Source organism: Monomorium pharaonis, chromosome 5, assembly GCF_013373865.1.
Source record: "Monomorium pharaonis isolate MP-MQ-018 chromosome 5, ASM1337386v2, whole genome shotgun sequence".
NCBI classification, from domain to species: domain Eukaryota; kingdom Metazoa; phylum Arthropoda; class Insecta; order Hymenoptera; family Formicidae; genus Monomorium; species Monomorium pharaonis.
In genome coordinates this window covers 14,668,000-14,694,880 of record NC_050471.1, presented here as the reverse complement: position 1 = coordinate 14,694,880, position 26,881 = coordinate 14,668,000, and the positions used below count along the sequence as shown (strand labels likewise).

The following is a 26,881-nucleotide window of genomic DNA, read 5'->3' as shown; positions in this document are numbered from 1 at the left end:
TATAAAATACAAAGACGCAGAAATATAAAATACATAAAATATGTGTAAAATGTATAATATATGTGTAAAATGTATAATATATACAGTATAAAATGTAAAACTACAAAAATACATGTAAAATGTAAAATACATGATATAAAATATACAAATGTGAAATACGTATTTAATACAATATATTACAAAGGTATCCGCCAATGTCCCCACGGCAATGTCTCAATCGAATCCGGCACGAGATATCGTTTGTCATCGTACGGGCTCAGGGCGATTTTTTTTTTTTCATATATCGTGTATACTTCATGTAACTTTGATCGTATACATGATTGGCGACGTGTCATTTCGATTTCTTCACGGAGACAGCGTGTATAATCATCGAATGTTATAGTTCGCGCGACGACGCTGCTCTTGACACCTTTAGCCTTTTTGGTGTCTTTTTTCCCTCATTGCACACATTTTCGCCCTGAGTCCAACAAACTCGATCATTATCGCACCGTTGTTCTCATCCTTCATCAGACCCGGCACTTTTTTATTTTCAAGAGGCATACCATACGCATTACCGATCGGATAATCGCTGGTGTCGAATCTTGTAATATCGCGTTTCATATTTTCATAAATATTCTCACACTCGACATGATATATGTGACTGTCGGTGTCGGTATACATTACTTTGCATTTGTCGCGATACAGTGGTAACATGTACTCGTGGTGAAATTCATACAAACAGATTTTGGAAATGTCGAGTATACACATTCCTACGTAGATCGGCTTGTTGAATTTCACCTCGAGATTACGCAGTTCGATAGCGATTAGGTTCTCTGAAAATACGCTTCTACTATGAAAATTAGGTTTTGCGATCATTGCCTCCGCGTCGTACCGTCCGTCCCATTTCGTTAACAGTTTTACGTCAACGTGATTGCGCACATTCTCCATAGTTTTCCCGAATACCGCATTATTCATAAGTTTATATAAATTTTTTTCAAAATCATTTTTTGCAAGAGTTCGGAATTGTGTGTTTAATTCTATATACTTGCGGAGCCATGGAGATTGTGCGAATTTTAACACGCGGTGTATTTGTGTTACGTGGAGACCATGACGCATGCACTGTTGCAAGTTGCGATAACGAATGATGTAACGCTTCTTATTGCAAACAGTTGCAAGCAATTTCTCTTCTCGCGTACAGGGCGGCTTGTCGCGCGTCGGACAGAACGGTAGATCGGCGTGCGCGTCGTGAAGATTTTGAGGATACTCGAGATCAACCTCGAGAATGTAACCAGTGAGTGAATCCGGAGCGATTGCGTTCACGTTAAAATTTAAGATATCTTCAACTTGAAATTTAGCGTAAGGCAAAGGTTGGCACATTGCCCATCCGTATAAATTATTGACGTTAAAGTACATCAGGTACGATGACGGTTTAGATAAGTCGTACGACTGCATGTACTTATTATTCGCTTGCGCATATCTACCTGAACATTGACTTAAACCTCCACGTATACCGCGCTCAATGAACAATATCATGTCAATGTCTGTGAGTAGTTCAAATGTAATTTTAGTATATTTTAGCATAGCGTCCCACGTATATCCGGGGAGTGTATAATAATGTGCAGGATCGAGACCATAACTTTGAATACATGTGTCACGAAAATTTTCAAAAATGTCAGCTAATAACAAAACATCTGTTTTTAAATATAAGTCACTGTATTCACCTAGCGTTTGAATAGAGAATCGCTTCCAGACATTCTCAGCGTGCGCCTAATCGCTCTCGGACACCGTATCACCGGTCAGGCTACTGTAAAATAATTCGCGCGGCGGTAAACACGTGTCCTGCAACTTGTCCGCGCAATCCACATATTCATAAGGAAATACACCCTTCCGCGTTAATAAACTAAATTCTTCGCTAGATAAATTTGAAAATTCTGAACGTACAATTTTTAATTTATCGGTATTGAGATATGACGCTAATTTATCAAGACTAGTGTTAAGGAATCTGAATGAATCTATGAATCTTAACTGGATATGTTTTCATGAATCTTCTTCGGTGGTATCTTTAACGGTTTTGGTAAAAGAAATGTACTTTTCTTTTGTGATTGGTAGTAAACTAACTCCACCTTCAAACGCGGTTGCTATTTCCTTTATTATGAAATGTGAATCGTAACCTGATAAATTGTGGAAAACTATTGGAATGTAATATGAATTTTTATAATTCAAGTTGCAATTTGAATATGCAGGACCACGATATTTACCGGTTAAATAGCAATGATCGCACACTCGCGTATCATCCGGCTCGAACAAATTATTACAAATATGACAACGTGTCGCGTTACGGTATGCCTCCCACTGTTCTTTTGATAATGGAATCATGGGAACATTAGCGGATAAACGCGTCTTAACATTATGTGACAATTCTTCTAGCTGTTTCGTAAACCACGTGACGCAATCAGGATCGCGACGAAATCTATACACGGATAACGTATCGTCAAATGAGCATTGCACGTAGTATCCAATGCTGAATACCTGATGGTATTGGTATTTGTATGATGTTGATTCTTGCTCCATGTTAAATTGCGTCTTCTGCAGCACACACTCCAAATCGGCATATACGATGAAGGGTAGCCGCTCCTTATGTTTGGGGTTATGGAATTTCAACCACTTGTCTTTTTCACTCGGTAAAAGAATTGCGCAGTCGTTCATCTGATTACAGTCCGCTGTGTGTGATTCTAACTTTTCCTCGGAATGAAAGTAATGTAGACATCTGTGAATAATAAAAGAAAAAAAATTTAATTTACTATTATTTTATAAAAAAAATTTATAAACATATTTATAAGAGAATTATTATTTACCGATCACAAATGTATTTTTTGTGTTCCTTTTTACTCAATTGTGATCCCACGAGCCGAGAGAGATTTTTTATCCACGTGAAGTGTCCCACGTTGCCCTCGTCTTGCATGTACAATAAGTTTACGTGTTTCTCCTTCTTGTCATCGGAAAGTCGCAGGGGGATAAATCTTTCCTCTTCGATGCCGTACACATTAATGGATATATTATTATTAAGTCGCTCGAATTTTTTAATGTCTTTCAGCGCGACTGGAAACTCTATGTCACCAAAATTTAGAACTGTTGAATAATGTGGGTACGACGACACTCTATCAGTATGTCTTTCTGCAAGATGTAGAGCGGCGACCACTGACCACGCAAAGCATGCATTGTCTTCAGATTGCACGTTCACTACCGCTCTTTTTAGCATAATAGGTCGTGGTAATGTAAAATAGCATCCTGCACGCATAGAATTATACTTATTTATATTAATAGTTAAATTTAGTATACGTGATAACGCCCACCCACTATCACGTTCTTGAAATTTATCGAGCAACGCTAACGTAGGCTCGATGACGTACCGCTTGTACCACTCATCCAAGTCCGATGTTCTAAAAAGATCGCTGTTTCTCGTGGTAATACTCTTATTAACTTTACTATACTTTATCCCCCGCTATAAATTCGCCATTGAACGCGGTGTTCACTTTTACACTACCATGTTTGTCTATTGTCTCCCGCACTCGCTCTAGCACAATGTCTTTAGCATCGTCTAGAAAATGACGAGGCTCAATGTGACGCACGTTAATCACTGCACCGGTTAAGATACGGCTCTCGAATGCAGTATCTATTTCGCGCCACTCAAGTCTTGCGTTATTAGTATCGTCACTAGTGCTCGCGTAATTACCACCAACGTGCATAAAACGTCTTTCCAGTCGCACCTTTTCACCCGCGAGTCGAGCGATTCTCGCCACCATAGATTGTCTTAGTCCGATAGCAAGTCGAGGACGCTTGACACGATTACGTTCCTCGAGTTGTTCGATGCACTCCTCACATCTTTGTAACCATGTGAAAAATTCACCTAACGTAGCGACTCCGTTTGATTGTTCTAAAAGTTCGCGTTCCGTTCGTTCAAAATTATCCATTTTTACGGAAAAACTATATCTTTTACTAAATCGCACTTGAAAACTAATTGCACAGACTTAGAGACAAACTATCTTGCAAACAGACTTGAAAACGTCTAAGGGATGCTCTAAGAGTTTTAACTATATATACTTATTTGTAAAGTCACGTGACTATTGAAAAATCACGTGACTAATGAAAAGTCACGTGACTTTTGAAAAGAATTTTTCAGGTATAATATTAAACGCAGACTACAGTATCCGCATGTTATTTTATTTTATTTATTTATTTAAATATTTTATGTTTATAAAATTTAGCAGCCTGATATCGGCGCTCGCTGGCAGCCAAGAAAGGGCGCTGTTTATACGATTAGTGTAGTGGAGAGTGAGGCCCGATTGCGCGCATAAACGGTCGGACACAGTCCCATAGCGGGCAAGAGAGAAAGAGAGAGCAAACTGTAACTAGGGTGGAATATACGTAATGTAATTTTGATTATTTAATTATTTATAATTTAATTTAGAGTACATATAAATATATGTAATCTAACTCAAATTATAAATAATCAGATAAAAATTATATTATGCATATAAAATAATAATAAAGTCTCTTTACCTGAGCGGCGGTGGTGGTGATGAGCACAAAAGACTTTCGAAAACATGTTGAGACAAGTTTTTCATTTGTTAGATAAACAATAAACAAAAGAATTTTGAAATTTGTGACAGTCATTTGTTATAGGGAAACAAAGGAAGTTTGAAATTTATGACAGGGTAATTTGTTAAAAAGAAACAATAAACAAAAGGAATTTTAGAATTTATGACAGGATAATTTGTTACAGAAACAATAAACAAAAGAAAAAAGAAAGTTTAAAATTGATGACAAGGTAATTTGTTAAAAAGAAACAATAAACAAAAAGAATTTTGGAATTTATGACAGGATAATTTGTTACAGAAACAATAAACAAAAGAAAAAAGAAAGTTTAAAATTTATGACAGGGTAATTTGTTAAAAAAAAACAATAAACAAAAGAAAATTTATGACAGGATAATTTGTTAAAAAGAAACAATAAACAAAAGAAAATTTATGACAGGGTAATTTGTTAAAAAGAAACAATAAACAAAAGGAATTTTGGAATTTATGACAGGATAATTTGTTACAGAAACAATAAACAAGAGAAAAAAGAAAGTTTAAAATTTATGACAGGGTAATTTGTTAAAAAGAAACAATAAACAAAAGAAAATTTATGACAGGGTAATTTGTTAAAAAGAAACAATAAACAAAAGAAATTTATGACAGGGTCAATTGTTATAAAAAACAATAAGAACAAAAGAAATTTGAAATTTATTTGACAGGTAATTACCTTCCCCCCTCCCCCTCCCCCTCCCCCCATTCTATTGTTTGGGTTAGAACCGGCCTAGTACTACTACTTATATTAATTCCAAAAACGTCTAAATGTCCTTTTGCATAATTTATTTTTGCGGAAGTTTGGTAAAAAAAATCATTGTCTAATAGTAGTTCATACCATACTACACCGGTTCTAATCCGGGAGCTCCGAGGGTGAAGCGGGTGTGCGGAAGGAACTTGTAAGCGCGCGGGGGCATGACGCGGATCGGGGGGTATCGCGATGCGGAAATTGCTGACGCAGGTTTTCGGGTCCGCGACCTGGGAGCGGGAGAGGAGGAATCGGGGTCCGCGACCGCCGCTGCCGTCGCCGCCGCCCGCCACCGAGCAAGCACCGCAGTAGCCATCACCGCGGTGCTTGCTCGGTGTTTCTCTCTCTCGCCCGTACGTTATACCTCCAACCGTACAGTCTTATCATTCCGGTTCTTTCTCTGACATCCGTTGCACTCACTCTTTCATACGCAGTCACATACATGCGTTCCCACCCATCTTATTTATGTACCTCCTACTCAGTTCTACACACGCCATTATACCGCAAAAAAATAGAAAAGAGAGAAAATAAGTAGAATAATTATTTATGAATTTACTTCATTTATTCATTTCGTAACGCGTTGTATATCTATTGAACCGTTATCAAACCGCATCGTACAGATAAAGAACCGTTATCAAACTGCTTCATACAACTGCCGAATCACGGTCGAACCGCTATCGAACCATATACAGCTATCGAACCACTATTGAACCGTTATCAAACAGTATCATACAGCTATCGATCTACTATTGAACCGCTATTGAACCACTATCACACTGCATCATACATCTATCAAACCATTATCAAACTGCATCATACAACTATCGAACCGCATCGTACAGCTATCAAACCGTTATTAAACTGCATCATACAACTATCGAACTGCATTGTATAGCTATCGAACTACTATTAAACTATATCAAACATCTACAGAGAAAGGGTAGAAATAAACATTTTATAGCGTTTATTTTTTATTTAAAAAAAATTTTGCAATTATTTTGGTATTGCGACCACCTATTAAATATTTTAAATACATTTTGTAATGCACAATTCTTAACATGTTTTTCACATCGTATAGTATTACTAACATCTAAATTATTTAAAGATTCAATGTCTTCGTAATCAGCATCCAATGTCTTGATATATATCCCATCATCAATATCGAGTATGTCCGTCAACCATTCTCTTTTCTGAAGTCTCTTAACGTATACGATACGATATTGCTGTCATCCGTATTACACACAGCAGACGTTTCGCCATGCTGTACGGTATCATCCTGTCTTTCCATCGCAATCTATGATAGGCAATCAACCAAAAAGCGCAAGACTTGTCGGATTTTGTAAGAACATGCCTTCTTTTTTCAGTATCGCCACTTCCTTTACGACAAATTTTTTATCGACAATGAAACTTTGCAGATCCACAAATGTCGGTACGATGCGGTTTGATAACAATAGATGTACAACGCGTTACAAAATGAATAAATGAAACATATTTATAAATAATTATTATACTTATTTTCTCTCTTTCCTATTCCTTTGCGGTATAATGGCGTGTGCAGAACTGAGTAGGAGGTACATAAATAAGGTGAGTGAGAACGCATGTATGTGACTGCGTATGAAAGAGTGAGTACAACGGATGTAAGAAAAAGAGCCGGAATGATAAGACTGTACAGTTGGAGATATCACGTACGGGCGAGAGAGAGAAACACCGAGCGAGCATGCGGTGATGCGGCGGCGGCGGCGGCCACGGACCTCGATTCCCCTTCTCCCGCTCCCAGGTCGCGGACCCGAAAACCCTGCGTCAGCAATTCCCGCACCGCGAGACCCTCCAATCCGCGTGACGTCATACCCCGCCTACAAGTTCCCCCCGCACACCCGCTCCCCCCTCGGAGCTCCCGGATTAGAACCGGTGTAGTATCAACTATTGACTTCAATTCTTTTCAATTTATTCATATTTTACGATAATTCTTATAAAGTTTACGAGAAAAATTCATTGCACCTCGTGGAGCGCGTCAAAGTATGAAAATTTATAGAGACAAAACAAATTCTTACTTTTGAAGAGATGTTAAAAAGAAAAAAGAAAAGGATAAGAATTTGTCAAATGCTCTTTAATGTAGAGTTTTTAAGCTTCAAAATGAAAAAAAAACTTTCCAATACGATAAGTTTTTGCGAAGATACGATTATTTGAAGTTGAGTGAAATTTTAGTATAAATTTTTGTTGTGCTGATTTTATTGCTCAGTGTAGTGACAAAAGGCGGGTGGTGACAAACACCTAGCCATCACGCAACCCGGCAAACGCTAGAGCGCTCCGGAATAAGAACCGAAATATATTATAAGAAAGCGGAGATATACAACGTCGCCACCAGAGGACCACGATTCTCCGGAGTAAAGTTACAACTCCCAGGAGATATAAGGAGCGAATAGAAAGCGTCAAGTCACTCATTGCGCTTCAGCAGAAGAGTCTCATTTTTAGAGAGTAGAGCGACAGTTGTACAAGATTACAGGCAATCTGGCTACCGGCAACGGTACGTGACGACTCCCGCTCATCCATCCAGGCACGATCTTGCTGACACGACCACCGAGGGTGCTCTTAGCCGCCGACGATCCACGGGTGTGGAGATACACCTCTCCGAGATACCATCTCCCGGATTTCTTGGAAGCCCTGACCAAGGAGACCAAGACGACCGGGACGCAGACTGAAGCAAGAGCAGTCGTGACGGAGAGAGGTATCCAGACTGAAGAGTCAGACAAGAAAAAGGAGGCCGAAACGCAGACCAGCGAGGAGCTAAGAACGAGGCCACCAAGAGTTACACCGCCGGATACGAGTAACGTATCTGCCCGGACGAGTCCACGCATACGAAGGAAAGGTCTATCAGCTCCAAGAAAAGGAAGCGGCGTCACAACAAGGAAAAAAGCTCCCGGCAACAGAAGGAGAAGAGAAGCATCGAGAAATCTCCAGGACACCAGGATCCGAAAATATCCTCTACACTTTTACTCGACACCAATAACAATTCGGTCGGCTACCGGGTGACAAAAACGGTGCCACCACTGGCGTGGAAACTGAAGACTTAGGCGTGCATATTTTTGCGGCCTCTCCTTCGGGGACCTTAATCAAGCTAAAAGAATATTCATGTACATAGTGTATATAGAACAGGATAAAGGAGAAATAATATAACTACTCTCTCAGGTTATTACCACCTTTCCTGCGGAGCCAACATACGACACCTCTTGCGATCCGGCGAATATATTACGAATACGCCCACACTCAGTATACATATACATGATCTAATCAATAGTTATTATCCTATCAAATTAGCATATAAAATGTCCACCTACTTACAAAAAGACGAGAAATTGTTACTGTAAACAAACATGTTATCACTAATTGTTATGCTTGCGAAACGTATATGATGCGAAACTAGTCCCAATCGTTAAGAACAAAGATCACTATAATATTACTTAAGAGCCTATTTTAAGAAATAAATGGATATCTAATAGATATCTAAATAATAAACAAGAAACTAAAAAGGAACTCATATAAAAAAAATTCCAAAAATTTCTTCTGTGAATCCTATCTCTTTAAGTGAAACAAATCCCAAAATTTCCATTTGTTGCACAATACAATACATAATTTTACAAACGTGCTAAAACAATCTATGATTTTTTAATCAAATATACATAACTTTATTTGCTAATACAACGTCGCGTCTTCAGCACGTCAATTTCTCGCCTCATATTTTAATATAATCGTAGTAAAAATATTTAGAAATCTTAGTTACAAAACCTTTATAAACACATTTTGAATGTTTTACAGGTGATGATAACGTAGAAAAATGTCACGTAACTAAAGTCATTTTAGTTAGTGGGAAACATTATTATGCACTTAAAAATTATCGGGAAAATTCTGGAGATAAGAATGTAGCTATCATTAGAATAGAAAATTTATGTCCATTTCCTGTTTACGAGTTATTAGAAGAAATTTCAAAATATAAACATGCGAAAAGTAAGTAAAAAATGTTATTATTTAATAATATATACTCAAATTGTATAAAAAATGTTTAGTTGCATAACAATTTTTAAAGCTGACTATTGTGGCCCTCGCACACTAAACGCGATGAACAATGAGTAATAAGATCCAATAAGAATTCTCCTTTCTTCAACATGACAATGTCCAAAATGTATAAAAATGCAGAGCTCTCATTGGATATTGCTCATCGCATTCGATGGTGAGAGCCATTATTATTACATCGATAGCATTTATTGTTTCTAAATGTTTTTATTTATAGCTTTTATTTGGAGCCAAGAAGAACCTCGAAATATGGGTGCATGGAGTTTTATTAAACCACGTTTCGAAAATTTATGTGGGCGACAGGTAACTTACATTATTCAACTTCTGTTTTGCATTTTCTTGCTTTTCCTTTTTTTAATTGTTCTTTTCTTTCCATTTTCACTACCATGATCAACCATACATAATTCAGTCCTTATTCCTCTACTCTTAATTCTACTACATTTTCATGTACTTTCTCTACAATATAATCTTTACTATGTATCTATCACCCGGCTACACCTGGTTTCTATGTACATAATTATAAATCTTCTTTCTTAATTTGCTTCCATAGCACCGTTTAATATTTTTATACATGTTTAATATGTTCATTTTTCTGCAGAAAGGGAAATTTTATAAAGTGGAAGAGAGAACATATATAATGTATAAGCATATAATCATCACTTAATCTACCTCCAAATAATTTCATAAATACCCTTAAACCTTTTCGGACCAAAATGCCACATTTTTTCTCAACTTTCAATGCTTTTTTAATGTAATCAACCTAGTAAAAATTGTTTTAATACCATTTCAGATGCCGTCGTCAAAATTGACCTACAAAATCTTTGAAAAAAGTTATAGCTTATTTTTAAAAAAAACGATTTTTTTGTAAATTAAAAAAAATTTCATACGGGAGGGGGAAAGTGTGGATAGACCACGCTACGCGTTGTCGCAAACTCATGCGATACAGTACGAAGCGGAGACACTTTTTTGCTGTGGCCACACACACACAACACACACACGCACGCACGCACGCACGCACGCACGCACGCACACACCTTCGACCCTCACCCTCATTTACCCCGTCGGTAGGGGTAGTAGAAGGCAAGTGTAACGTCGGCCAAGTGGTGTCGGTCAAGTGAACTGTCGGTCAAGTGATTGTCCGTCAAATGAATGCGACCCGTTACAACTTGTATATTATATCGTTAAAAGTAAAAAATATGGAGTTGATGAATCTGACGGCCGCGATCAATTCTTTTCTTACAATAAAAGTGTTTTTTTCATTGGGCTCTCACCTATTTGCAACACTTTCTATAGCAAGATCCGGAGATATGTTAGAAAAAAGCGAGGTTGCATCTAGAGATAATAATACATCGGATGAATTTATTTTTTTACCCGTAAATGTTCTATACAATTCAAAGTTATTTTTCACGTATCTAGAGTCTGTCGGTAAGATATCTTTAATAATTTTATATAAAAATGTAGTGAGCAGGTAAAAAGCTGTATTAATCGAGAAGACAATGATTCTGAAAGGAACCTTGACTTTGGAAAGCCGTACGTCTTTAGTAAGTTTGAATCGTTCGAGTGTAACGTAAACCATGTTTCTTTGGATATAAAGCCTTTTTTAGCCATTTTTTTAAGAATTTTGTTTAATTTTTTTCCACCCTCACTACAGGATTCTTTTTAACTATACTATAAGTGTTTTGATCTTTTAAGCAGTTCTTCTATCTCTTTAACGTATTGTTCCTTTTCAAAAGCAACAGTGATGTTGCCCTTGTCCGCACGTGTAAAAATGACATTTGAATTTTTTTTTACAAAAATCCAAAATCAATTTGTGCCATTTTAAAATTGTTTGATCAGTAATGTTGTGATTACTTGTTTTTAGTAAAAAAAAACGGTGGAATTAATGGATAATTGCATTACGAATGGATGGTCTCCATGTAATGGTCTCCAACTCTGCGTGCCTATTATAATTTTCAAGATCCTTAACAAATTCATAGATGGCGTGTTTTTTGTTCACATTAGGGAAAGACTAAAATTATTTCCTAGTAAGAGATTGGACACATCAGATAGAATGTCTGTTGGAAAGGTTGATGAACCATTTTTTATTCGTATAATGTAACGAATTTTTTGCTTTTTTCATAAATTAAGAGGATCCAAAGAAACAGTAATTGCGGCGACGTTATTATCGAGATGATTTTTCGATTGATGATAATTGAATTCAGTTTTGTCATTCTTTTTTATCATTTTGCATTCATATTCAATAAGTTTGATACCTTTTATTGTACGTAAATTCCTCGTATGCAACAACCAGTCTAATTTTTTTAAATGTAATTATTAATTTAGCTTTATAGTGTGTAAAGGATATTATAAAATGTTTTGTAATATTTCGTTGAAAATGTACAGTGAAAGTATATTGGAAAAATTGTAAGAAAGATTAATTAGCTCTCTATTTAAAAAACCAGTAAATCAAAGATCTCAATCATTAGTTGACTCACATCAATAAGTAAACAGCAGGAGACTTTATAAGAAAAAACTTACTGTTTAACCTGCGTATCATCTAAGTAGATATAAGTAATCTTACCCCAATTTTTAATACATCATAACTTCTTCCAATTTTAATAATCACGGACGTAATTGTACATTTTAGTTACCCGATAACCAATTATATACAATTTCTACGGCTTTTAATGAAAATTGTATTTTTAAAAATCTTTTGACTTCATTTTTTGACGCCATCAAATGTTGAAACAGATGGTTTTCTTGTATTACCATATTGTACATACTTTGACAGTTTTATATTGCACTTTGAAATTGTTGCTCGCTAATTAATAATTGTTACGCGCTTATTTATGATATGTTTGTTTGAAATGTGTTTGATGTAATCTTTTATTTATTTTCGTTTATATTCTTTTATTATATTCTATATTTATTATCAATGTTTGACTTTTAACACACATATCGACAAATTATTATGACTATATTTTAAACTACCAAAGACAATTTGTAATTCCGACTGAGGATGACTTACAACGGAACCTCGTGAACCCAAAAATTCGGATTTTAATGAAACTTGGCATAAATGTAAAGAGGGTAAGTACATGATATTAGAAATTTTTTATTTGGGCTTATAATTGATTTAAAGGGTTGAAACCATCCTTTAAAGTAAAGACATTTTTGCTTTTTCTCGATATATCTCGTAAATCAAACAAGATATTAAAAAATATTTTATACAAAAGTTTTACAGTATAAATATTTCTATTTAATTATGCTATTTATTTAAAAAAAAATTTTTTTTTCAAAAAACAATTTTTTTCAAAAAACAATTTTTTTCAAAAAATAAATAGCACAGTTTAATAGAAGTATTTATGCTGTAAAACTTTTGTATAAAACATCTTTTGATATTTTGTTTAGTTTACAAGATACATGAAGAAAAGGCAAAAACCCTCAACTTTTGAAGGGTGCTTTTAATCCTTTAAACCATTTATAAGCCCAAACAAAAAGTTTCTAAACTCTGTATTTATCCCCTCTATATTTATGCCAAGTTTCATTAAAATCAGAATTTTCGGATTCGTAAGGTTCCCTTATTAGTAAAGTCGAAACGTATCGTATTCCATATATTGGTTCTTTCACATATGTTTGAATAAATTATATTTTTAAATATTAGATCCAAATTTATCTCGTTCTAAATTTACATATTTATTGTGTTGCATATTCTTAGAAAATTATTAAAAATAAATGTCCTTGGATAAAGTGCCGAATATGTCGAAACTCCAATTTTTTAAAATCATGTATGCTTACATATTTTGAAGCGTTGATTACGGATATGATCATGCAAATTTGACTTTCATAGCAAAAACTACAAAAAATTCACAAAAATCTGAGTTTTTCATTTATTTTCGTAAATAATGAAATTTTGAAAAATATTTCAGATAAAAGTTATAGATTTCATTGAAATGTACATTTTGTCCCATTAATTTTTGCCATAAAGGTAATAGTTTTTGAAAAAAACAAATGTTGGAAACTTTATATAACTCATCCAATACAAATCGAGTTTTATTAGTTAATTTCAGTGCTTATTCAAACTGTCCCAAAAAGCTAAAATAATAAAGAAGATAGTTATTCAGTTTAGGGGAAACAATTCCAATGATCTCGACATTGACATATATTGTCAAGGTCAGCCCCCTGAGTGGCCTTAAAAAAATTTTAACCGTCGCTCGTAAATTGTTAAAAAGTTATTAACAAAGAAGTGATAACATATTTTCCGTTGTATTTCTTAAAGCACCAAATATTAAGTTGAAAACCTATGTGGTGTAGTACAAGCGTGGATGTCGTTTCGCTCTGTAAGTAGGAGGGAGCTGTGGGTGAACCTCGCTTCGCGTTGAAAGTTGCAAACCCATGTGGTGCAAAGAACGCATGGGCGGAGGAGAGACTCCATCCCTTTTCCATACTTTCACCCCATATTTTTTCCTAACTCAATTTTAAGTCGCTGTTTAACCACAATTTCAAATCTGACATCGCAACGTGGTCAATTGGATCTCCATGGCCATTACAATGTCATTTCGTTCACGAAACAAAAAGAAGTAGATTTTGCTTTACGTTGAAAATATAAAAATAAGCAAATTGTGCACAATACAACATCATTTCGATCCTAAAATAAAAAATGGTGGCCTTCGCTTTGCGTTGAAAAGTAAAAATTACATATAATTAAAAATTAAATATTTTTAAAACTAGCGTTTTCGTACATTCGCTCTTGGGACATTCGACTACTTTTGATAAATACTGCATGGCTATAAAATTTCATCAAAATTGGAGAAGAATTAGATATAAAAATTCAATCTTGAAATTCAGTAATAAAACTCGATTTGTATTGGATGAGTTATATTATAAAGTTTTGAACAATTTTTGAACAATTAGTATTATTTTTCTCAAAAACTATTATCTTTATGGCACAAATCAATGCAGCATAAAATGTGTATTTTAAAGAGATCTAAAACTTTTATCTGAAATGTTTGTCAATTTTTCATTATTTACGGAAATAAATGGAAAAACTCATAATTTTTATGGGTAATTTTTCGCGATTTTTGCTATGAAAATCAAATTTCGCCAATTTTCACTGTCATATCCGTAATCAGTGCGTCAAAATACGTAAGAACATATAGTTTAAAAAAATCGAAGGTCTTACCACGGTTGGGAACTTCAACCGTGTCTTAAGACTATGTAAAACATTTTAATGCTTTTTTTTTAAAAGTATTATATATTTATTTTAAAAAATAGATACTGCAAATTTTCAAAACGTAATACATGAGAAAATTAATAAAAAGATAAAATTTACATTTGAATCGTATTTGAATAGACTTTTGGATTTACAAATAATAAACAAAACTTATTAGTGATGAAACAAATGGTACAAAAAATACTTAATTCATAAAAAAATTTAAAAGCTTAATCACTGCAAGAACATCTTATTCTTTAAACTGAAATAACATCAAAATGAATCCAAGCAAAATTTTTTGTTACACGTCTATCGAAAATGTTTTTTTTTTTCGTATCACTATTTTGTATCAAAAGTCACCGATTTCTTACGAACAGTTTTCTTGCACAAGTAACTCATTACCGCATCAATTAAGCGTGCGGGAATAGTACAGGAATTGTTTCCACGCGGCTACTCTTGCACACTTGATCATTCTTTCACATCTTTGCCTTCATTATTATACTTGCGTCGTAGGCGTCACAGGCACGTGATGCCTCGCGATACGTATATGGTAACTCTTGCATAATTACCGATATTTCTTCGTGATCTTATGACACGAATACGGTAATTCTCGCAGAATTACCAACGATTCATTGCTTTCATAAACCATGGCTAATCAATTTATGAGAATTCAAGGCACTATACTTTGACGCACAGGTAACAAAAAGATTGTGTGCAACACATGCAGATTAGCTATTTCCACCCGTGCGGGTGAATGCATTCGCCTACGGTTCGCTTTTGACTCATACATCCACTCCCTGTACCTGTCGAGAATAATCAACTATCTGCACTTGTTATACAATACATTATTTTCCCACTGAAAGTCTTTAACATATAAACAAATTACTTCATTTTACTCATTTTTACGTAAAAAATCTAAAATTGACTAACCATATAATTTTCAACCTAAAAGACAAAAACGCGGAACCCCATGTTAAACACTTTTTCGTATTGTTTCTCAATTACAAAATTCTACACGTTCTAGTTGACACAAATCAACTACCAAAAAGTCGAAATAAATTATGGATTTGATTCCGAAAATTTATCTAACAACTTCAAGAGCGTAATTTGAATTTCATTTGGGTTGATAAAATACCTCGCATTTGTCTTCTAATACCTTTCGGAGGTCAGAATTGTAACCTGGGCATACATATGTATATCAAAGTTATTGAAGAATTTTTTAAATTTAATTTTTTTGTAATAATAAACAATAAAATAAATTCATATGAATGTATATATACGTAAATATTTTGTTATTTATATTTTATGATATAACAAATTATATAACTTTCAGTTAAAATACTGTGGTCAAGAAGCAATGGCAGCACCAGCTGTTGGAGATGGACAAATGCACCAGCGAAAAGCTAACGAAGTTATTGTTAAACCATTTACATTGAAATAAGAACAAGGTTATAACAAATTTACTATCAAACTCCAAATATAAATGCAATATAACATGGGAGTAACATGTATAACAAATGTTATACTCTTATATTTATAGTTAAAAACTTTATTTCATATATACAATATTACTTAGTCATAAATGATATTATTCTGTTATTTATATGTTGCAATAAACAAACAGTATAACTGTAACGTTGCATGTCACATAACAATTGTCATCTTTGTGTTACATGGATGTTATATAATTTAAATTTCGTGGAACTCTTATAATATCTAGTATTATTGTGGACTTGTTCATCAAATAAAGCAGGTCAATAAGCGCTTCGTAATTCTTTATGATTAGTTTCTACTTTTAGATACAATGAAAATCTAAAGGCAAAAACCAAAAATTAAAAAATTACTGAACGCTCACTTATCCCCTTTCCCTAGTAGCAAAATATATTAGTGGAATATTGACAAATATTGGTTAAATATTGATTTTCTTGGAAATGCATTGACCAATCTTTTCTCAATGTAGCACTAATATTACAATAAATTTGTTAAATACAAATATACTGCCAATATTGTACAATAATTGCATTTTAATATTGAGTTTATGTTGAAACAGTATTGGTCAAGATTTCCTAATATAATTTCAATATTGAATGTAGAATAAATACTAACATACTTCCAATATTATGTTCGAATAATTATACGGTATTGTATTTATATGAAAAATGTATTGGTTAAGATTTCCCAATAAAAAGCGAATATTGATTACACAAAAAAAGCGAATATTGAGCACACAAAAAAGTGACTGGTCCGGCGGACCAGCCTGGTTAATCCTTATGTATTTTGACCCGGTGAATCTGACTCTTGAATCCAAGATCAGAATTGCAAAGATAGCTGATTTTTTTAACCTCAAAAAAATTTTTTTTTAATGTTGGTCCGGCAGACCAGACTAATCAATCCTTATATTTTGACTCGCTGAATCCGAATCCAAAGTGAGAATTGCTGAATTGGCTCATTTTTTCCTAACCTCAAAAAATCATCTTGTGAAAGCAGTTTGGGTCACAAATGTATAATCTAGAGACTATTCATTAATTCTTCTAAGAAAAGCTTGAAAGCAGTGCTGCACAATACTAATGTATATGCCTCCATCCTTGTAGCGCACTTGATAGTGATAAAAGAAGAGATACATAAACCTGAAAATAGTTCTTGCAAAAATTAAATACACAGAATATAGATGGCAAATTTGTGGAGATCTGAAAATTCTCATCATATTATTGAGTCAACAATCAGATTACACAAAAAATCCGTGCTTTCTATGTGAATGGGATAGAAGAGATCGAACGAACCATTACATAAGAAAAGAATGGCCGACAAGGACGTCTTTGCAACTTGGGTCTAAAAACATCATAAATGAACCGTGCGACGTTGCTTTCCCCCGGGAACCGCCAGGTCCGAGGGGGCTACGCCCAATTAAACGAGAATCTTTATAGACGTTAATGCGTAACGCTTTCTTAGTTGGATGCGATAATTTACGAGAACGGTATCCTCAATATTCCTCGAGAATGCTCTCGATACGGTATCGGTAACTTACATACGGTATCCCCCAATATCGATCAAAATTGCTCTCAAAGCGATAACGGTAACTTGCATACGGTATCCCCCAATCTATCGACCGAGATTGCTCTCGATACGATAGCGGTAACTTGTATACGGTATCCCCCAAATATCGGGCGAAATTGCTCTCGACACGATAGCGGTAACGTGCAGAAACGGTAACTTCCCAATACTCTAAATTTTAGGGCGCCAGGCGCGACTTCTCGCGCCACACAATAATTAACGATAATGCGGTAACCAACTAGAAAGCGTTACAAGTGCCGGTAGCTCTTTTACTCTAGACGGTAGAGTGGCGTGGTTCTTATTGAGACGGAAAGTGTGGAGATGTCGGATCGAGATGTCGTAGAAAGATTCGGTACTCAACTTGTTAAACAATTAAAGAATTATGTTGTATTTCTGTAGTGATAGTGAGAACGGTAACAATGCAACAATGAGCTTTACTCAAAGAGTCTTCACAATTAATTCACGGATATAACTTTGATAGAGACGGAAACGAATTATAGACACAAAAAATGCGGAAACTATAGAATTGATAATACGAGGCGGGAGGCCGGCGAGGCTCTCCGCTCGAACAGAGACAAAATTACTAATTGCGGAAACAATTCGCAGTAACAATGATTCTAATATAACTATGACTGTCGGCACCGGCCGTAGTCCGAGAGGGACGTACTCACGTTATCAAATATTCGGGGCCGGTCTGTCCGAGCCCTCGTGCGGCCACAAAACTCTACTTTCAGTTTCGAGTTACTTTACACAACAATAGCACTAACGGTATCGGATTTCGGATGACCGATTTCACAACTAGAACGGTATCCGGTATCCGGTTCCGCACGAGGGTTGACCGCCTTATCCGAACCTTACTTATCGATAGCTGCCAAGTGATGGCCTTACAAAGTGAACGGTGTCCTGATCTCCGAAGTCCGTAGCAATAACTATGGCGGTAACTCGGGGCTCGTCTTAACCAAAACGTATCCTGACACGGCCTGCCGAACAGTGAAGAGCCCCGGTCCCGCGCCGGCCGGCTCAAGCCGCCGCACATGCGCGTGCTTCGATTTTCGGTCGATCTGCACGCCTCGATCCCATGCCGCGCCACCTCTCCAAATGCCTCGTGGTCCGCGCGTGACGACTTCCGCCGATGAGAACGCTCTGGTTCCGCCGTTTTTGGTTGGTCCAGCTGGCCAGGCCGTGACCGAACCGATCTGGGTGGCGGTTGACACTTTGACGGTCGCTCTCCCCAAGAATCTTTTATGTCGCCATGCGGTATCCGTTCTCCCACGGTATCCTTGCGGCTCAGGGCGGTAACAAGCAGCGGGGCCCGACGCACGGCTCGGCGGGGAAACTCTTTGCGGGGCACCTCGCCTACTGTCGACTGCTCGCGATATTATTCCCCCGACAGCTGCTCCTCCTTCGTTCTTTGTACAATAAAAAATGAGCCCTCACTCGGCGCCTCAAATCCTAAATATCCTAATACGGTACCACAAAAACAAAAAAAAAGAAAATAAGTAAAACAAAGTCGCGTCCCCCCTCGGCACGGCGAGGAGGAGCCCCAAACCGACCCCCTCGGTTGGACTTACGCCCTTATGACGAGCGCGGCCGGACGCGCCACCGTTACAACCGTTAGTTGACCCTCCAAAAGTTCTTCTTTCACCTCTTCATATCAAATTAGGACTCATGAAACAATGGGTGAAAGCTCTGAATAAAAAAGGTGAATGCTATCAGTATTTACAAAAAAAATTTACCAACATCTAATGCGAAATTGCAGGAAGGAATTTTCGATGGACCTCAAATACGTAAAATGTTGAGAAACGACAATTTTGTCACCAAAATGAATGAAGACGAAAGAGATGGAGCGTTCCAGATGCGCACAGTAATAAACGGACACAGCAGACTGATTGTGAGTGAAACGGACAAAGTAACAAACGGACACATTGCGAAACGGACACAGTGCAAAACGGACACAGTATAAAACGGACACAGTGCGAAACGGACACAGTAACAAGCGGACACAGTGCGAAACGGACGCAGTAACAGACTTACCACATGGGTTTGTGGCTTTCCAGGGCACTCTTACCGATGCATAGTGGTCCCAATTGCCAAAAAGTGGCCAAAAGTCGAAAACGTAATTTAATCTTTCTTAAAATCAATACATCGAGGTTTTTGAGGTTGCTAATTTCAAATGTAATATTATTTTTTGAAAAAACAAAATGGCGGATTCAATATGGCGGACTTAAAATAAAAAATAATTTGATTTCAATAAAAATTGGGGGGTTTTCGAGGTTGCTAATTTCGAATTTTAAATAAATTAATGACAAAATAATTTTATTACAATTTTTTATTGAATATTTTTCAATGACGATATCGATTATAAATAATATTAATATTCTTTATCAGAAGAATGTTCAGATACGTCTTCACTACTTTGCAATGGTAAAATGTACAAAAAATTTTCACAAGTGAGCGCTTTTAGCAATTCAATTGTCTCGGTTTCTAACAATTTCATTTTTTTTAACGGCAATTTCCGTAGACTTAATATTAGCGGATCTGACGATATCAAAAGTGTCGAAAAAACGTCTTCCATATTTTTAACGCGATTAGTTTTTTGCGCAAAGTCTTGTCGTTCCTTCTTATAAATTTATTGCATGACTCTTGGGCTTCTTCAGACATTTGCCCAATTGGCAAAAGCGATGTTTGAATCATTTTTGCGCTGTAAATTAACAATTTATGTACCATAGTTGGTATATAAAATCACGGATATAAATGTATAAATAGACGGGCTGTTTCTAAGCAATATTTTTCATATTTAGGAACATTGATCTCAAAACCGTAAGTAACTACTTGTATATAACATGAAATTTTTTAATCAAATTTTCGTCTACTCTTGTTATTGATGCAGAAATCGTTAAATTTTCAAAGAAACGACGCGCAGTATTTCTGTCATTTGTACTTTTATATCCCTGTTTCGGCTGATCAACCAAAAGTCCCAATTGTTGACGAAAACCTTTTTGGATGTTTTTTTCGAGTTTCAATGTGTTACGTCTAGCCTTATAGGACTTAAATCTATTTATTTGGTAGAAAGAATATTTCACGGAGAACAGGTAAGGCAGGGAAGGACGTAACAAAACGTAGAATTTCCGTAGGCACACAAATTAAGAGAGGGTAGGTGCCTCGGGTCAAACGCACTTGTTGTGACTTAAAAATATAAGTCAACGTGTCGATAGGCCCGCTATAACCCATTTCAAGTCGTGCGTCCGTCGGTCCAAGTTTTGAGTCAACGAATTGAATCGCTTTAACTCGGGATCGGACCAAATGCTATCTCTGTTCGAGAGGGGCGAGGTCATTGAAACTTGAATGAATGATGAAGTTTTACATAAAATTAACAAAAGTATATTGCAACGTTACTTTCTTCACGTCTGCAACTTCGCCGTGCTTCTCAACAAAAGGTTGGGCGCCAGGCGCGTAATTCGCGCCGCACAAAACTCGCGATACTCTCGGTACTTCGCACGACGGCCAATTGCCGGCTAGTCCGCCTCCACACGAAATGGCAGAGGGGCGAGGTTCTTTCTCGGCACGCGGAATAGGAGAGGAGAGGTCTCGCGTGAATAACTAGATCGACTGAGTAATTATAATAAGCCTGTATTGAAGTTAGAATGGCAACTGCGTTGCCATCGATTACAATCTAATCATTATAACGCACTGGCCGGTACGGCTATAGCGTACTTAACTCAACATTTACAATAGCACAAAGCTTACTCTACACAGAATACAATCTACTTCAATATGACGACACACGACGTTAACAATACTTAATAGACGATAAACGGGATAGGCCGCTACGTAACTTGCGCATCCCGTGCAGAAATCATCTGCGGAAGCCCGCCTCGGTATTGCACAACCGGCTTACTCTCTCGGTATGCGGCCGATGAATCCCGGCGGATATTACTGTACGCGCTATCCCGTCGCGAGACTTTACTTCTTACGCAATTACAAAGATCGACTGTCGGCTCGGCATATTCCCTGAGGGAGGAGACACTAGGCGCAATAACTACTCTATACGAAGCGAAGATCGACACGGCCCTGCTACGCGGTGACTCGACTCTCGGTATCTCGAGAATAATAAATCCGCCTACCGAACGCTCGGTAGGGTAATTATTTCTCACTAAAGGCCGGGCCGGCCGTCTTCGCTCTTACCGCGTGGTCGAAGTGGTGGCCTTACAAGCAGGGTAGCGTCGTCGATGGCCGTGGAACCGCTCTTGTTGCTATCTCGCCGAACAGTGACGAATCGTGAGCGGTCGGGGGCGCCGCGGACGCCGGCAGCGGCCCGCGCATCGATCGCGCTTCGATTTGCGCACACCGATCACTAGTCGATGGGGGGGTCCTACGCCCGTCCTGCAGGATCTCAGCGTCCGAGGGCGCCTCTGGTCATGACGCCTCGTAATTTGAAGGCCGCGGATTGCACGCCACGATGTCCTTGGCTGTTTCGGCTGCCGCTGAGCCGGCTCGGGGTTGATCAGGCCCCGTCCGGCCTACTCCTCGGGGCCGTGGCTACCGCGCCGGCTGGGGCTTCCTCCATCCGGGTTGTCGGATGTAGGGGCGCATGCTTCCTCCCCGGCGTCGCCTCCGGCTGCACCGGACTGCTGCTCCTTTCTCTACAATACAGTATAACGGCAGTGTCTGTCCCCTGACTTTTCCCGATGTACCTCAGTACTGTACGCAATTACTTGCCTTTGCTCGCTGTCCTCCGGCTGTCCGGGGCCCCGCCGCTCGGCCGTCTATGCTTCTAATTCATCTTCCCTCGACGGCTGCTCCGTTAATCACAAAAGGTCATCTTGGCGCACCACCTCTCCCGCGGATCGCGACTTCCGCTAGGCGGATACCTACGTGTCTTAAGAACTAACAAAATCTTATTGAGAAAAGGAGAGGCCGCTCCTTCCCGCTCGGGGTAATGAGCGGCCCCAAATGACCTTTTCCCGGCCGGGCCATCCGGCCCTTGTGACTGACGAAAAACGTCACGTCACAATATATTCTAATAACAAATAAAAATGAAAATAAAAAAAATATAAATAAACGCTGAAGTCGTGGTTTGACAATTTTGTAATAACGGTATAATCGAATTTAAGACGCATAGTGAGTATGAATATAGTTGTACAAATATTAAATAAGTATGTGGTGGGCGGAGAAAGGGAAACAAAGATTTTTGTTTTTAAATTCTATATAGTTATGACGGTAAATGCGGAGCAAAGAAATAGTCGAAGGGTTTACTAAATGGTTACATCAGAAAAACAGAAATGCTTGAAGTTATAAGAGGATAAAAAATAACGCGGGAGAGAGTAGAGGTGGAACATTTTCGGGTTTTGAGGAACTGATCGAGGATAAATAGGAGAAGCAGGAGGAGCGGGGATGTTTCAAAGATCACACGGGGGTTCCTCGAAATTGTGAGATAGCGTAGGGATAACTTGAGGATCGCACAAGGGTTCCTTAAAATTGTAATATGCTGTCAAGATATCTCGAGGATCGCACGAAGGTTCCTCAAGGTTGTGAGATGGTGTCGGGAACTTGAAATTCGCACACGGGAGCCTCAGGTTCGTGTAAGTGGTGGGAATTTGAGATTCGCACACGGGAGCCTCAGGTTCGTGTAAGTGTAAGGGAACTCGAAAATCGCTTGCGGGATCCTCAAGTTCGTGTGAGTGTGAGGGAATTATTTATAAATAGAAGCGTGTCTTAAAGAATTAAAACGGAAGGGAGCAGATGAGTAACGTAGAAACAAAAGAAATTATAATTGTGGGACTTACTCATTACTGGTTCTCGAAGAAATCTGTCGGAATCGAATAGATTTCTTGACCGGATGGAACGGCACTAACGTTTGTTCGCGCATTGACTATACATGATTATTTCTTTCACTAACTACCTTTTCTCGTTACCGATTACTGATTACTCGGGTGAAAAACTGCTTTTACTCATTACTGATTACTGAATAATGACTAACAACTGACTATTAACTAACTCGCTACTCGTTACTAATTCGTTCTTTTCAAGATTTGGTATTATATATACAAAGTTCTATAGAGGGAGGATCCAGATGTAGGTGATTCAAATATTCTAATTGGTAGGACTCTTTTTCAGGATTGTGTGGTGGGTGAATTCTTTCTTATTGGAGAAATAGTTTCCCTTTTGACCAATACGTTAAGTAATCTGTTGAAAGTTTCTCTGTTTTCTCCCACATTCCTTTAATTTTATCGAAGAGATCCTACCTATCGCGTAGGTTATCTTCTTTTTGGGTTTAAAAGATAAATAATTCTTTATCGTGCTCGACGTATGACGGTATTGTTTACAGATGGAGGAAACGGTTATTTATTTCTTGCTAATGTTTGGATTCTTTATTACTCATTTTTTGTGAGGAAACGTGAAACTTTGCTTCGATCCCGAGTTTGTTTTTGTATTTCTACATTCAAAATTTATTGTTTGTTGACTCGATATTCAAAAAAAGTTGAAATTATCAACTTGGTTATTTCGTCCATCCATGTTTGTCGTCACGTTTCTAACGGACTAATCCTAGACGCATAAAAAATTATCGGAGACCGTTGGAATGGAATTTTTTTTTGTAATCTTATTTGTTTTTCCGAAGAAGGGAAATCGTGGAGTCTGCCGGACGTAACACCCCCCGCCTTAGACAAATGTTGGGGGCGTATGAACACAACATTTGCAGAGTTTAATAAGCTGAGCAACGATTTCTCTTTTTCATGGATTATTATACCTATTTTGTATCGCATTAGTATCCTATCTTTTGCTTAGATATTTATCTATATCGACGCTTGTCTTTTAAGAAAGAGGAAGGGAAAGGCGACCTTTAAAATCCCTTCTTGTTCTTTCATCTTTCTTTACACGTGTATGTTTTATTTTTATTTCTAAATTAGACTATTCGTATGTACGCACATTTTTACGCAGTAGATAATGATTATAATTTGCTTAATGAGTTGTTTTACACATGTATACACGCTTTACTTTATAATTTTTCTTAAGTTAATAAAAATTTTGTATTAAATATATTTTGAAGCTTTTCCCTTTTTTTTCTAAAATTATTATTACCGTTATATTTTTTTTTTCTTTCCTCCTTTTATTCTAAAAAATACTTTAGAATTACGTGAATGTCAATTAGAACTCTTATTTTCCTTTTTTCCTCGTTTTCTTTTCATTAAGAACGGGTTTTGTTCAAAGACGATTAAGTAAATCTCGATCATGTGCATTGTATTCCACAGGCATATCAACATTTGTTGATATAGTTGTGTCGCCAGTTTTACCACTGTTATACCTTTTATCATGGTGTAATGGAAGATAAGGTGTTTCATTCCCGAGATGCGCAGTATTGACCAATCAGAGAGTTGCCCAAAATGTAAAAAGTAATATGTCTTCCAGCCATCTCCCAATAGTATCAATCGAAGTGACGCTACATTTTGGGCAACACTTTTGGCTACTCAATATTTGACCCGCCATTATGCGCAATGAAACACCTTATCTTTTTACACCATGCCTTTTATATTGCTTCAAATAAAATTCTTTTTTATTAATCTCAGGAGGGCGACAAGTAATCAATTCATTCTGCCGATATCTTCGCGCAGGGACAGAGTAATTATGATTTTGCAGATGATGAGTTCTCTAAACAAAGCAACACATCTAAGCGGCATCAAGTGCCGGAATTGGATCAAATAATCGATTAGCGAGGTTTCATTCTTCGCTTTAAATTTTTAAGAGTAAAATGGCGTTTTGCCAGATTTGTTTTTAGACACTCAGGTAATCTATTTAAATTATTATTATTTAAATAATTAATTCTAACTTATTCTTTCGTCTAAGCATTTATTGTTTATTTATATATATATTTTTTTTTTAGAAAAGGAAAAACTTCTGAAACACAATGATTAATTTGTCTTATAGTAACATTTAAATTCTAAAATTACCTTATTTTGGCATTATGGAACAATGTTAAGTAGTAAGTTTTCGAAACATTATATTTTACACAAATATGCAGTGTACATTTAAACCTTAAATTAATGTTTAATATAAAACAATGAAGATATAAAATTATTAATACATGTTTACAACTTTAATATCGATGAAAATATTCATAGAAAAAAAAGGTTTTTTAAATATAAATTCCTGTATTCCTTAATGTCTGATTCGCTTAAGTCATATTGTAATTTCTTGGTTATTATTCTACTTCGTTTTGTAATTTAACTTTGATTTATATATGAAGAAAAGACAATTACAGCATGGTCAATTATTGTATTTATAATTCATTCGACTTGTCACGCGAAATTTCTAAACGGGATATTTTGTTTTGTCACAATAATAAAATGAAGTAAAACGATTACTGAGATTATAGAATCTTATTAAACCAAGATTTTATTAAGCTTATAAAGATTGAATGTATGCTACTATTATATCTCGTTAAATTGAGTTAAAGCTTGTAGCTTAGTTAAAACCTTACAGTTTAGATCAAATATAAATATTTTTTTTACTAATTTTAGGAATATTTTCAATTTTAGAAAAAAATTAATAATTAAAAGTTCTTAATTTTTATTTTTTTTATTTTTATTATCCATTCTTTTAATTTTTTTTTCTAATTATTAATCAACCTTGGTTATGTTATGTAATTATTATACTATTTGTTATCTTTTCAATTATAAACTAAAATTATATGCTATTTTGTCGCGAAAATAAAGATATCTCTACCGTAAAAGTCGTATATGACAAAATCGTATGTGATCGTATACGATAATGGCATATGTGTTTTTGGGTTACGATCGTATACGCCTGATATACGATTCATATATCAGTCATATATGACAAAATTATTAATTTTGTGTGTACACACGCGTGCGCGTATCATAGATCGTGCATAATGAATGTTCTTTGTACAGGATTATATATGATTCTTACACGATAAATACGCAAATCAAACATGCATGACATATGTCATATATGTGATTCTGTTACCAATTTCCGGCTGTCATATGTAATTCGTATGCGATCGTATACGATCGTATGTCTAATAATGCTATTGCCATGTGATCGCATACGAGCCGTATAAGAATCGCATGTACTGTACGCATTTCTTATACGATTTGATTCGTATGTCAAACATGTCACATATGATTCCGACATAAATTTTGGGAGGTGATATGTAATTCGTATGCGGTCATATACGTTCATATGTCTAATATCACA

At 36.5% G+C, this 26,881-nt stretch overlaps 1 protein-coding gene across 3 annotated transcripts in view; it reads left to right on the top strand.

Annotated features, from left to right (window-relative positions):
- The window catches only part of LOC105837687 (probable 2-oxoglutarate dehydrogenase E1 component DHKTD1, mitochondrial), a 349,118-nt gene extending 332,292 nt beyond the window's left edge, over positions 1-16,826 (top strand). For all 3 annotated transcript variants that reach the window (XM_012682663.3, XM_012682662.3, XM_036287685.1), the window contains 3 exons: positions 9,169-9,357; positions 9,641-9,726; positions 15,948-16,826. In XM_012682663.3, the coding sequence (XP_012538117.1) occupies positions 9,169-9,357; positions 9,641-9,726; positions 15,948-16,055 (383 nt within the window). In that variant the 3' untranslated portion in view covers positions 16,056-16,826. The remainder of the gene's footprint in view (positions 1-9,168; positions 9,358-9,640; positions 9,727-15,947) is intronic.
- Positions 16,827-26,881: the final 10,055 nt, after the last annotated feature.